A 13,625-nucleotide genomic window follows, 5' to 3' on the forward strand; every position below is an offset into this window, starting at 1 on the left:
TCACTAAATGGGACTATCTCTTATGAAAGAAAGTGTTAGCTATCATCAGATCAAAAGCTATGGCGAAGTCTAAGACTTCCTCTCCCTCCTGGTTCTACTATCATATCTGAAACCCCCATGAACCGCCTTGAAACCTATACTTGATGTACCTACATGGCCATTAAGATCACCTCCTATAAAGAGCTTCTCGCTACTAGGGACAACTCTAACCAAGCGATCTAAGTCTTCCTAGAAAAGCCGCTTAGCACTCTCATCATGGCCTACTTGGGGGCATACGCACTAATTACGTTTAAGACCATATCACTAATGACAAGTTTAACTAAGATGATCCTATCCCCTTGCCATCTCATCTCCACCACACCAGCCTTGAGGCTCTTATCAATCAAAACTCCTACTCCATTTTTATTTGAAGTTATCCCTGTGTACTAGAGCTTGAAGCCGGTATTGCCCAACTCCTTTGCCTTCTGCCCCTTTCATTTGGTCTCTTGGACGTATAAGATATTTACATGCCTCCTAACCGCTGTGTCCACTAACTCTCTTAACTTACCCGTAAAGGACTCTACATTTTAGCTACCTAAACGGATCTTAGTTGGCTCAAATAGCTTCCTTACCCTTTGCACCCGCCGAGGTAGGTGTGAAGACCCTTGCTCATTTTGCACCACACTCGGGCGCCGATGTGGCGCGCCACTAAGGATGCGATGACCCAATCCTTGCTCACTTGACATCGTGCCCAGATCATGACACGATGCGTCACGAGGGTAACGACTCAGCCCTTGCTCATTTAACACCATACCCGGGTTCCGACATGGCACATCGCTAAGAGGGTTACACCCAACGAGATTCTTTTGGGTTTCATCTCTATAAAAGTAGCTAAGTTTTTATATTGGCTCACCACGCCTAACACAACCCTCCTACTTTACCAGGGCTTGGGACCTGCTATGCTAGAACACCAAAGGTGCCCCACCATAGGCAGAGTTTATGGGGGTCCGAGGCCTCACAATAAAAAAGATCAAGAGTCACCTCCAGGTGCCTATCCCTATTTTAGATCATTCACTCACTAGTACAGAGACGGGCTTTACTCCCGGTGGGGAACCCCCTCTAGTCCTGGTTCCCCACCCGGGAGCAAGCATCCAGGACTAAAGGGGGAGGTCCTTTAGTCCCGGGTCAAGAACTGAGACTAAAGGGGGACCTTTAGTTCCGGTGGGTAACATCAACCGGGACTAAAGGTGCCTCCTGACATGCCACGGGGCCAGCACCCTTTAGTCTCGGTTGGTAATACCAACCGGGACTAAAGGTTATTTTTTTCTTTTTTCTTTTCTTTTCATTTTTTGTTTTCTTTTTAAAATAGGTTTTCGAAGTCGTATTGTATGCTGCTAATAATACATTTATACGCGCATATAGTATGTTTCGGTTCAAGCACAATGAACGTATTAAATGACACAATTCAAGCATAGAACTATATATATATATGCATGCATCATATATATTTACATGCATGCATGCATATGTGTATTTTACATTATATTATTTCATGTGCATATATTACAAAAGATTGCATTATAGTTGTTATGATATAATAAGTTTTCTCTCATCCTCTAGCTTGGCTTCCATGGCAGTGTTGGGTCAAAGTAGAACTCGCCCTTGGAATCGATGACCTGGTCATTAAAAAATTCGGCTATAGACTCTTGAATTGCTTTGAACTGGTCTTGCCGTATGACCTTTTTCCTCCAACCATCGAGCCTACAGGTTTGAATTAAAGGAAAATAAATTAATATATGTACATACATATATATATAAAGACATAGTAACACAATCAATAATAATAATTAAATGAATATATAGTGTATTTTTAACGTACTTTGAGTCTCTCTATAAGAGTTCTTTGGGAGACCTGCTTGATAAACTCACAAACATAGTAACCACAGTAGTTGTTCACCTGTTCCTGCCGTAGACACCACTTTACGAGAAAAAGATTTGTCATCCAATCTGGTGATCCGGTGAAAGCTATATGTTTAATTAATAAAGATGATGCGATTTAGGGGACTTACTTTCAAAGGGATTATATTCAGTGGCGCTTTCCATTTTCCCATGTGTTGCTTCTCAATAAAGGTTTTCCAAACACTGCCCAATAAAAAATTTGCCACGTCATCAGATATAGTTAATCATCATGTTTGTGTGTATATAGTTGCTAGAGATACCGAAATTACCTCTGGATAATATCTATCATATCTTGCTAGTCTTGTTGTGGTTTTCTCATCAAGTCATAGATTATCAAGTGACTTTTCACCAGATCGATGTCCATCAATATCCAGTGATTGTTGCATGTGTTTATAGGATATAACGCATAACACTCATTAATTAACTAGAATCAACATATGAGCCATTAAGGATGATCGACATTATTAACACTCACTTGAAGTTGTAGGGGAAGAGTATATCCTTCTTGTGGCGTTGGTTCACTAAGAAGTTCATGAGGTTACTCTCTGACTCAGACATCCAATTAGGCTTTGGAGTAACTGGGTCTTTGAATACTATATGGGGATCAACAAAACCAATTTCATTGCAGCCTTTCTTTCTGCGCTCTATCATTGTAAATCTGCATATATATAGTACTTGTTAGGATAATTTATATGCATATACACACATATGATGAGTTTAATAATAGATAGAAAGAATTATTACTTACAGGCAATAGCAGCTAATGATAACTTTGTCCAGAGGGGTCAGGTGGCATAGTTGATAAAATTCTGCAAAGTCAACATACATAACATCATCGCCACGGAACCAATATTCATCTCTAATTCTAACACCAACGCAGAAGTATTCATTGGTAGACGCCTGCATGTACCACTTGTTTAGCAGGTACATTTGCGTCCCCAGATCACCTAAGGCTTGAGGGTTGTATAGACTCTGGCCTAGTACAAATTTTTTCTTTCAAATATCAACCTCCGCCGCACTCTCAATGTTTCTATCACCAAACATCTGGTAAAGGTCGAGACCAGTCTCTTCAATAAATTCACCAAGGTGATCCAAATCGACATCCGGAGGTATGTTTGCCTGATGCATTAATCCTAAATTCGAACCATATTCATTACCAACAACTAGCGGGGGGACTGATTGGTGTGATTGTTGTCCAAGTTATGCAACTCCTTTCCCTGCCCGCTTCTTTTTCTGTGTCGCCTCAATTGACTTGGTTAGAGTGCAGTCATAGTCCATTAACGTTGCTTTGGACGGCTTATGAGATTCCCGCTGTTGTTGCTGGTAAGAAGCCACCTTTTTTCTTAGAATATCTGGAGCTATGAAGAAGTACGGTTTCTCTGGGTTTCTCCTTACTTCTTGATCCTTTTTAAGTTTGTCATAGAATCTGAACATATATTTTTTATATGCATCAGTTACTTCTTCTTTCTCTTTAGATATTATTTTGGGAATATCCCTTGGTTTCACGGTGGCTTTCTTTGCCGGCGGGGGCTGGTTCTTCGTTTGTGGGGCTGGCCTCTTGCTAGTACATGGCTTCTTGGTAGGTGGGGGCGGGGGAGGTGTTAGAGACCTCCTTGGAGGTGGTGGCAGCGGCATTGGAGACCTCCTTGGAGATGGTGTGGATGCAGCCTCACCTTCCAACACATTGTCATCGTACAGAGCACTATGATGATCTGGCGATTGAACAATTGAACTTAGGTTGGGGGAGGATCTGCTACAAAAAAAGGAATGACATATTATTATGAGCAGATTGTTAATTATTTAAGCCAATATAAATTAATGATGTAGTGTTTTCATCCGCACCTATGGTGAGTTAGTTTAGGAGGAGGTGGAGGCGACATCCTGGGAATGATGATGTAGCGCTTGCGCCATAGAATGAATGTCTTCTCTGCTTCTCCTAGAGTCTTCTCGCCATCACCTCCAGGAATGTCAAGAGGCAAATCACTAAAACCTTTTTCAGCTTTATCTACCGAGATGGTAGCATATCCTTCTTGGATTATATTCCCATGAATCCTTGGTGTCTTGGTTCGGTCGATAGGATTAACAAGACCGATAGCCACCTTTATTGTGGAATTTCCCTTCGGAATGTGTAGCTCACATGATGTACAAGGTTCAGTGATGTCATTCATAGGGAAGCGCAGTCCTGTGTCCCCTTGATTTGGTATCTCCGTGGAAGCATAGCTGCTTTTCAACTCAGCTGGGGGGCTAATGTTGATTTCTGGCTCTGATGCCTGGTTGCTTGCACTCACTGCTATTTACACTTGCCTTCTGATTTCCTCATGCATTCTTGCTTCAAGGTTTTTTCCCGCTCCTATGCTTCACGCACTGCTTCCTCCAACCTCTGGAGCCATTGTGCTTCTTCTTCCTTCTTTCTCTGGCGGCTTCTGTAGAAAGGTCTGTCCTGAGGGAATCCATGCTCCCACGAGACACTTCCTTTGCCTCTAGTTCGGCCACCGTGTTCAATAGTCTCGATGGCGTATGTCAGTTCATCCTTCTCTCTGTTGGGCCTGAACGCACCACTAGCAGTAGCTCTCTAAGCATAAAATAATCTTTCTACTGCTTCTTATAGTCTTGCGCCATAAATGCACTTCCCTGTCTCTTGGTCTAGTGTTCCCCCATGAGCGAAAAACCAATTCTTTGCACGCTCTCCCCACTCGAGTGATTCTGGTGTGATACCCTTGGCAAGAAGGTCTGCTTTCGTTTTGTTCCACTTCTTAAGGGCAGTCGGGTAGCCACCTGATCCTAAGTTATGGTGGTATGTCTTCTGTTGGACATTACATTGGTTCTTTATTACCCGACTCACACCCTCTTTTGACATCTTGTATTGTACAAACTCATCCCAATAGGGCCTCTGCTTTGAGATCGGGTTTGGGACAGTGAAATCTGGTGCTATGTTCTTCTTGACATACGTCATGTATAGGTGTTTCTTCCAAGTCTAAAACTGGGTGGCCATCTTCTTCATTGCCCAATCCCTAACTCATTCCTTCAATTCATCACCATCTATTATATCATCATAACCATCTATTTGGAGCATAAAATGTTCCAAGACATCATTCCAAATTAACGTCTTGTCACAATCGGAGACAAAACTGATATGAGGAGTATTGGTCTTCTTCTTCCATTCGCGAGTACTGATCAGGAGCCGGTCCCTTACAAGGTAACCATAGTGGTGCATGAATTTCATTTTATTTGCCCCCCCCGGTTCGCTTGTATCCACATTGAACTCCGAGATGATGAAGCGGCCCTCCAATGGCTTTTTGGGACCTCGAACATTTTTACTCTTCGTTGTAGTTTTTGATGTCGATCCAGAGGGCTACAAAACATAAACATTATTTTTAATGTCATGAGCACACATAAGACATATGATAATATATATAGCTAATAATAAAAAATATATACTTGGCCAATATCTTGTTGCTCATTTTGTTCAAGAGCTCAGTACTGACTCCCGTCATCTACATCCTCTTGCACGTTATTTTTAGCACCATCATCGCCGACAACTTGAGTGCCAGTGTTGATCAAATTCATCATCAACTCCTCCTCATCCATGTTTCTCGGGTCGGCCATCTAGCTTCAAAAAACAATACTAATATATAGTACGTCAAATCTTTGCTTACATGCATAAAATCTATGAACAATATGCATTATTAAATCTTGCCCCTCGGTCACGGACGCAATTCGCCACACTAGGGTGAACTACGTCGGTACTAAGGTGAATTAGGGCTATACATAAATGGTCGAGGGTGAATTGTGTCAGTGACTAGGGCGAACCACGTCGGTGACATCAACAACACGGTTTGCCCTAGTCACCGACGCAATTTGCCCTAGTGTGATTGTTTAGCGTTAATGATAACGATAATATGAATGTTGATTGACTAGGCCACGAGAGAGGGTGGTGTGATGAGAGTGGCGGTGCTCTGCTCCGCCGTATATATGTTTATACACATGGGTGAATGAGGGCGGCGGTGCTCCACCGTATAAAATCTAAACCCTAGGGTGAACGAGGGTGGCGGTGCTCCGCCGTATAAACCTTAAACCCTAGGGTGAACGAGGGCGGCGGTGCTCTGCTGTATAAACCCAAAACCCTAGGGCGAACGAGGGCGGCGGTGCTCCACCGTATACATAGAAACGCATAGGCGAACGAGGGCAGCGGTGCTCCGCGACGTATATATACATGCATATGAATACAAATGAGAAAAACATATGGATCACGATCGAGGACAAGGACGTATGGCAAGACGAGCGGCGTGGTCTCGACATCGGCGTAGATTGGGCCAGGGCGGTGGTCGGCGCAGTAGAGTGGGCCGGGCCATGTCGGCGCGGTGGCGACCGGTGTCGGGGGCACACACACTGTGGTCTCTGCTGACAATGATGACGTGAGGCGGGCCGAACCGGAGGCAGTGCTTGGCGCAAACTAGGGGCGGCGGCGCGATGGAGGCGGCCGGCGTGCTAACGATGACGACGTGAGGCGGGCCAAGCCAGGGCGGTGTCAGTGCGGTGGAGGGCGTCGTTGGCGTGGAGCGGCCTAGGCTGGGGCTACGATCAATGCGCTAGAGGGTGTGGCCCGCGCGTCGGGCCGGGGCGGGCAGCAGCTGGCGCCATGAGGTCGTCGGTGCATGGGCACGTGCGGTGGAGGGCCGACGACGAGGTGCACATGCGGGCGTGCATGGTGACGGGGTCACGGTGGTAGCGGCTCGGCGAACGTGTGCACGAGGACCGCGGACGTGCGCGAGGCGGTGGCGACGACCGGCGTCGGGCGGGGTGGCGGTGGCGTCCTCGGTGTGGCAGGCCGGGTGGCATGGGCAAGGAAGAAGATGGGGCGATGAGGGGTTTCGGCACTGGCATATATATGCCACACCCCTTTACTCCCGGTGCCAGCCCCCCACCGGGAGTAAAGGTCCTTTGCTCCCGGTGCGTATTACCAACCGGGAGTAAAGGTTTTTTTGGCGGACCACGAAACTGCAGCCCACCTTTACTCCTAGGTGGGCTTCCCACCCAGGAGTAAAGGTGGGCTGCAGTTTCGTTACCCGCCTGTTTTGAGCAAATTTTTTTAATAGAAATGCAATAGTCTTGTTAAATACATAGTAAATTAAATAAAAGGCATAAAATTATTTTGTTAAAAATATGGATTTTCTTTTTATTTATTGCACATAGGAAAAATCTATAACCTAACTTTTTTTATTTTTTGTTATAATTATAAATCATAATGTAACTAATATTTATTATTTCGTTAATGCAAAAATGTAGTGTTTAATTAAAATTATTAAAACTATTGGTTTTGGACAGGAAATTTGGTTTCACATCATTTTAACGTTAATATTTTAATTTTTCATCACTCAATATCCTAATTTAACTTTTTGAGAGAGAAATCCCACCAAATCAAACATTGATTTAATTTGAAACACGACATAATAAACATCTGAATTTACAATTATTACATAATATCTCAAACACACACTACATTAAATCATTATATCATCAAGTGGGCACAGCAGTGAACTTCTTTACGTATGTCCCTTGGTTATGATCGCGTCGTAACTATGGAGTGTCCTCATCATTTACTAAGATGATAGGGTCTTTGTTCACTTTGAAGGGCAGAATTCGGTCATCCTTTTCATAATCTTCTGACATGTTCGACTTGTCCTCAATTCCCACGATGACTCTTTTCCCTGAAAGAACTATGTGGCGCTTTGGCTCTTTGGTTGAGTCATTATCGTTTTTCCTTCTTTTTGGTTTGGTAGACATATCATTGACATAGAACACCTGATTCACATCCTTGGCAAGGACGAATGGTTCGTCTTTATACCCAATATTACTAAGGTTTACTGTTGTCATTCCATACTCGTTGTCTACTGTTACCCCACCTCCGGTCACCTTGACCCATTGGCACTTGAACAATGGGATCTTCAAAGTAGGTGCATATTCTAGTTCCCATATTTCATCTATGCAGCCATAATATGTCTGCTTATTCCTATTCGGGTCTGTGGCATCTATGCGGACACCACTGTTTTGGTTGGTACTCCTTTTATCTTGGGCTACTATGTAGAATATGTTCCCATTTATCTTGTACCCTTTGTATGTGACGATATGCCATTATGGTTGCATAGCCAATAAATACAGTTGCTCATAGATGCTCTCATCACCTTGACATTTTTTTTTGCAACCAACCGTTGAAAGTTTCCATGTGCTTATGCGTAATCCAAGCTTCAGTCTTCCCTGGAAACTCAGATCGTAAGAGATCCTTGTGTGTCTCAATATACGGATCTACCAAAGAGGAGTTATGTAGAACTGTATAGTGTGCTTTATTGAAATAATCATCCTCCATACCAATATATGTTTTCCTCCCTAGTGTCCCCTTTCCGCTTAGTCTCCTCTCATGTCTCATTCAGGAACACCAATCGAGTCAAGGTCGGGAATAAAGTCAACACAAAACTCAATGACCTCTTCTGTTCCATAGCCCTTGGCGATGCTTCCTTCTGGGCAAGCACGGTTGTGAACATATTTCTTCAGGACTCCCATGAATCTCTCTAAGGGGAACATGTTGTGTAGGAACATAGGACCGAGAATGAAAATCTCCTTGACTAGGTGAACTAGGAGGTGTGTCATGATATCAAAGAAGGAAGAAGGGAACACCAACTCAAAGCTGACGAGACATTGAACCATATCATTCTGTAGTTTAGCTAGATCAGTTGAATCAATTGCCTTCTAAGAAATTGCATTGAGGAATGCACATAGCTTCATGGTGGCTAGACGTACATTTGGAGGTAGAATTCCTCTTAATGCAACTGGAAGTAATTGCGTCATGAGAACGTGACAGTCATGGGACTTTAAGTTACAGAATTTCTTCTCTGGCACATTTATAATACCCTTTATATTCAAAGAGAATCCAGATGGTACCTTGATGCTGTTTAAGCATTCAAACATGATTTCCTTCTCCTCTTTGCTTAGAGTGTAGCTAGTCGGACGTAAGTAATGGCGTCCATCATCTGTCTTCTCTAGATGTAGGTTGTCTCTTTCTCTCAAACAATGCAGGTCCTGTTGTGCTTTAAATGTGTCATTAGGCTTTCCATACACACCCATGAAGCCTAGCAGGTTCACACAAAGATTCTTCATCAGGTGCATCACGTCGATCGAGCTGCGTACCTCTAGGACTTGCCAATAGGGTAGGTCCCAAAATATGGACTTCTTCTTCCACATGGGTGCGTGACCGTTAGCGTCGTTCGGAATAGGTTGGCTGCCATGTCCTTTTCCAAAGACGACTTTCACATCATTGACCATATCAAGTACATCCTCACCGGTTCAGTTGCGAGGCTTGGTCAGGTGGTCTGTCTTCCCTTTAAAATGCTTGCCTTTCTTTCTTACGGGGTGATTTGCAGGAAGAAATCGATGATGGCCAAGGTACATGACGTTTCAACATTTTTTCAAGAATACACCTCTAATATCACTGAAGCAGTGTGTGCATGCATTATATCCCTTGTTTGACTGTCCTAAAAGATTACTTAGAGCAGGCCAATCATTGATTGTTACGAACAACAATGCTCGCAGATCAAAGTGTTCCTGTTTGTACTCATCCTACACACGTACACCTTCTTTATTCCACAAAATGAGAAGTTCGTCAATAAGTGGTCTCAGGTACACATCGATGTCATTGCCAGGTTGCTTCGGGCCTTGGATGAGCATAGGCATTATAATAAACTTTCACTTCATGCATAACCAAGGAGGAAGGTTGTAGATACTTAGAGTAACAGGACAAGTGCTATGACTACTATTCTGCTCTCCAAAAGGATTGATACCATCTGTACTTAAAGCAAACCTTAAGTTTCTTACGTCATTTGCAAACTCCGGGAATTCTCTGTCGATTGCTCTCCACTCGGACCCATCAGCAGGGTGTCTCAACATATTGTCTACCTTACGGTCTTCTTTGTGCCATCACAACAATTTTGCATGTTCTTTGTTTCTGAACAAACGTTTCAAGCATGGTATTATAGGAGCATACCACATAACCTTGGCAGGGATTTTCTTCTGCGGACGTTCGCCCTCAACATCACTAGGGTCATCTCGCCTGATCTTATACCGCGATGCATGGCATACCGGGCATGCATCTAATTTCTCGTACTCTTTGCCACGGTAGAGGATGCAGTCATTAGGACATGCATGTATCTTCTCGATTTCTAGCCCCATAGGACAGACAACTTGTTTTGCTTCGTAGGTAGTGGCGGGCAATTCATTGTCCTTCAGAAGCATCTTCTTTTGGATTTTTAGTAACTCTCCAAATCCCTTGTCAGATACACCATTCTTTGCCTTCCATTGCAGCAATTCTAGTGTGGTTCTCAACTTTTTCTGCCCTGCATCATAAGTTGGGCACATCAATTTCTTGTGATCTTCTAGCATCCGCTCGAACTTGATCTTCTCCTTTTCACTTTCACATTCTCTTTGTACGTCATGAATGACCTGACAAAGATCATCTGCAGGCTCATCTTCTACGGCTACCTCTTCTTCAGCTTCTCCCATTGCAGTATCATTGAAGCACGCACCATCGGGAATAATATCATTGTCATCCCATTGTTCTTCACCTTCTTTCATTACAATGCCGGTTTCTCCGTGCTTCGTCCAACAAATATAGTTTGGCATGAAACCCGACTTGAACAAGTGTGAATGAAGAGTCCTTGAGCAAGGATATTCCACCATATTCTTACATATGGCACATGAGCAGCACATGAAACCGTCACGTTTGTTTGCCACGGCCGCACGTAACAAAGAATGCACGCCGTCAATGAACTCTTGGGAGCGGCGATCAGCATTGTACATCCAATGCCGGCTCATCTGCATTACATGACATAAATACCATATTAAAACCTAGATCATAATTAATTATTTATACAACATGCGTGCCACCACAAAAGGTACAAATTTATGAAAGCATCGCTACAATGTAGACAATCCCAACTACCACTAAAAGAACTAAAGCTAAAATACATTTCAGGAGTACAAGGATTTCGCGACCAATCTCAACTAAAACAGACAGATCCCCCGATTGTGCAACATCTTTGGGCTTCTTTGGCTGGATCACTGCCTCATTAGCCGCCGTATCTGTCTGTTGTGTAAGATATTTTTGCACGAGTTCAACATACTCTTCCTCCCAGTAGAAGCCTGAACATCGTCCACTGCCATCCTACTGAAATTAAAACAAAAAATTAGAACTTTAATCACAACCATCATAAAAATAGGTATAAACTAACCATAATCATAAAATACGATAAAATAACTCACATTGCGATCTAGACACTTGTAGAAGATACGACCCTTGTTGGGACCCTCCTTCTTCACTCGGTACTCCATCACAATCTTCATCTCATCACGACACTAGCCGCATGGAATGAGAGGGAGGCCCGGACTAAGTCGCTTTGGAAACCCATGAGAGGCCGAGGACCCAGAAGCAGTTGCCATCTACTCTCTATACTCATTTTTAATACACTATAAATTTCTCATTTTATAAACAAATAAAATTAAGAAACTATAAAATTATCTATATCTCTAAACAATGAAGTGTGCTATGCATGCTAGAAATAAAAAGTGAATACTAATTTTAAATACCTACTTTAACCTTTCTTCATCCAAATATGCAAACTATAAGTTATTTTGAGCTCAAATTGTTTACAAATAAAAAAAACACCATAAAAACAATATATATATAGTGAACAATATGAGATAAGCCAATGATGAAAAATGAGAGTATGAGATTGGTAACCTTTACAACTGAAGAATTGATGAAGGAATCGAAGAAATCGACGGAGGAATTGAAGAATGGATGGAGGAACAATGGAGGGAGAAAGCAAGAACACTAGTGCAGTGAGCTTCAAAATGTGCTGAGCTCAGGCTCGGGGAGAAAGAAGGAGACGGCCGGGATATAAAGGGGACCTTTAGTCCCGGTTGGTGGCTCCAACCGGGATTAAAGGTAACTTTCCAACCCCCGGCGCAGCCACGGCCCAGGAGTAGACCTTTACTCCCGGTTGGAGCCACCAATCAAGAGTAAAAGTCTACCTTTAGTCTCGGTTGGTGGTTCCAACCAGGATGAAAGGTCTCTGCCACCTCTGTCTGGCGCAGTAGCCGTTGGGCAGGGACCTTTAGTCCCGGTTGGAGCCACCAACCGGGACTAAAGGTCTCTCTAGTCCCGGGCGCAAAAAATACCGGCACTAGAGCCCATTTTAACTAAAGATCAAAGGTCTGTTCTCTAGTAGTGACTAGATACCTATATCATTGCCATTCAACCATGCATGATCTCGTTAAATTTTCCATCTAGCATACCACACGCCAGAAGTACAGGGAGAAGTGTGTTTTAGGACCTGAAGCTCCTGATGATATACCACACGCCACATCATCTAGCATAGTAGCACCTAATATGTGTGATTCTCCGTTCAAATAAGATTTCAGCATTTCATATGTCATGCTATGCCGTTGAACCTTATGTTTAAGACATGTTTCTGATGTGCAGGGCTTCTGAGATACTGATGGACACTGAGGCAGTTATGCCAGAAATAGAGGTGAAACTTTGTTTGTGTTGTCAAAAAAAAATGTTTGTGTTCCAACTGAAAGTTATTAATTACTATCCATTAGACTTAAGATGCAAACGGGAAAAAAATATTGTCTTATGATTTCAATTGTGTGATGCAGGTGGTGAACAGTTTCTTATGGATGACACAGAGGTATAGTTCCTTTACATTCTTGTAAGGCCGCGTTTAGTTGGCCAAAGTTAGCGACGACGGAATCACTGTAGTGCACTGTAGCATTTCGTTTGTATTTGATAATAATTGTCCAATCGTTGACTAATTAGACTCAAAACGTTCGTCTCGCAAAGTACAACCAAACTGTGCAATTAGTTTTTTATTTCGTTAACATTTAGTACTCCATGCATGTACCGCAAGTTTAATGTGACGGGAAATCTTCTTTTTTATAGTGCCAAAGTTTAGATTTTGGGATAACTAAACAAGGGCTAAATGTGCTCCGTGTGTACGGTGATGGTGACAACTTCATGGTGTCTGCTGAATCTTTCAGATGGCGGATAACAACTTTTCTGTGGACCAGGTACAGGTATAGCCATCTTTTCCTTCGTAAAACAAACCTTATATTTGATATTGATTATTTCTGATGCTAATACGTCTATGCTGCTTGTGTACCAAAAAAAAATTGTGATATAGATGGTGGAGAAGGAGCTGATGAATGAAATACAGGTTGTTCAAAATTTCACGACAACAAAGTTATTGCAACTAGTACTTGTGATGGGGCATAACTTACTGCTAACTTTTCCTGTGCACAGATGATTGAGCACCGCTCGGAGTGTTCGCAGACTGCGATTGATGAATACATGGATGGCTTGGCCGACTATGCATTTGGCCATTTGGACTACCCAAATTTCAACATGTGATTACACTCTCAAGGGTGCTCTTTGCCTTCTCTTTTCACGTCACTACTACAGAATGGACTTGTTGTCCCGGACGGTAACAGACTTTAGTCCCGGTTATCGCGCCGGGACAACGATCCCAGGACTAAAGGTGGAACCTTCAGTCCCGGGTCATCGAGCCGGGACTAAAGAGGGACCTTTAGTCCCGGTTAGTAACACCAACCGGGATTAAAGGCCCTCCAGCCGAGCA

The 13,625-nt window shown here is 43.1% G+C and overlaps 1 protein-coding gene across 1 annotated transcript in view; it reads left to right on the forward strand.

Annotated features, from left to right (window-relative positions):
- Positions 1 to 13,399, forward strand: part of LOC136538546 (myb family transcription factor PHL12-like) — a 40,390-nt gene extending 26,991 nt beyond the window's left edge. Inside the window, exons 4-10 of the mRNA XM_066530502.1 lie at positions 976 to 1,026; positions 12,293 to 12,378; positions 12,470 to 12,528; positions 12,649 to 12,680; positions 13,030 to 13,065; positions 13,173 to 13,244; positions 13,292 to 13,399. Coding sequence (XP_066386599.1) covers positions 976 to 1,026; positions 12,293 to 12,378; positions 12,470 to 12,528; positions 12,649 to 12,680; positions 13,030 to 13,065; positions 13,173 to 13,244; positions 13,292 to 13,399 — 444 coding nt within the window. The remainder of the gene's footprint in view (positions 1 to 975; positions 1,027 to 12,292; positions 12,379 to 12,469; positions 12,529 to 12,648; positions 12,681 to 13,029; positions 13,066 to 13,172; positions 13,245 to 13,291) is intronic.
- Positions 13,400 to 13,625: the final 226 nt, after the last annotated feature.

Source organism: Miscanthus floridulus, chromosome 2 (genome assembly GCF_019320115.1).
Source record: "Miscanthus floridulus cultivar M001 chromosome 2, ASM1932011v1, whole genome shotgun sequence".
In the NCBI taxonomy this organism is placed as follows: domain Eukaryota; kingdom Viridiplantae; phylum Streptophyta; class Magnoliopsida; order Poales; family Poaceae; genus Miscanthus; species Miscanthus floridulus.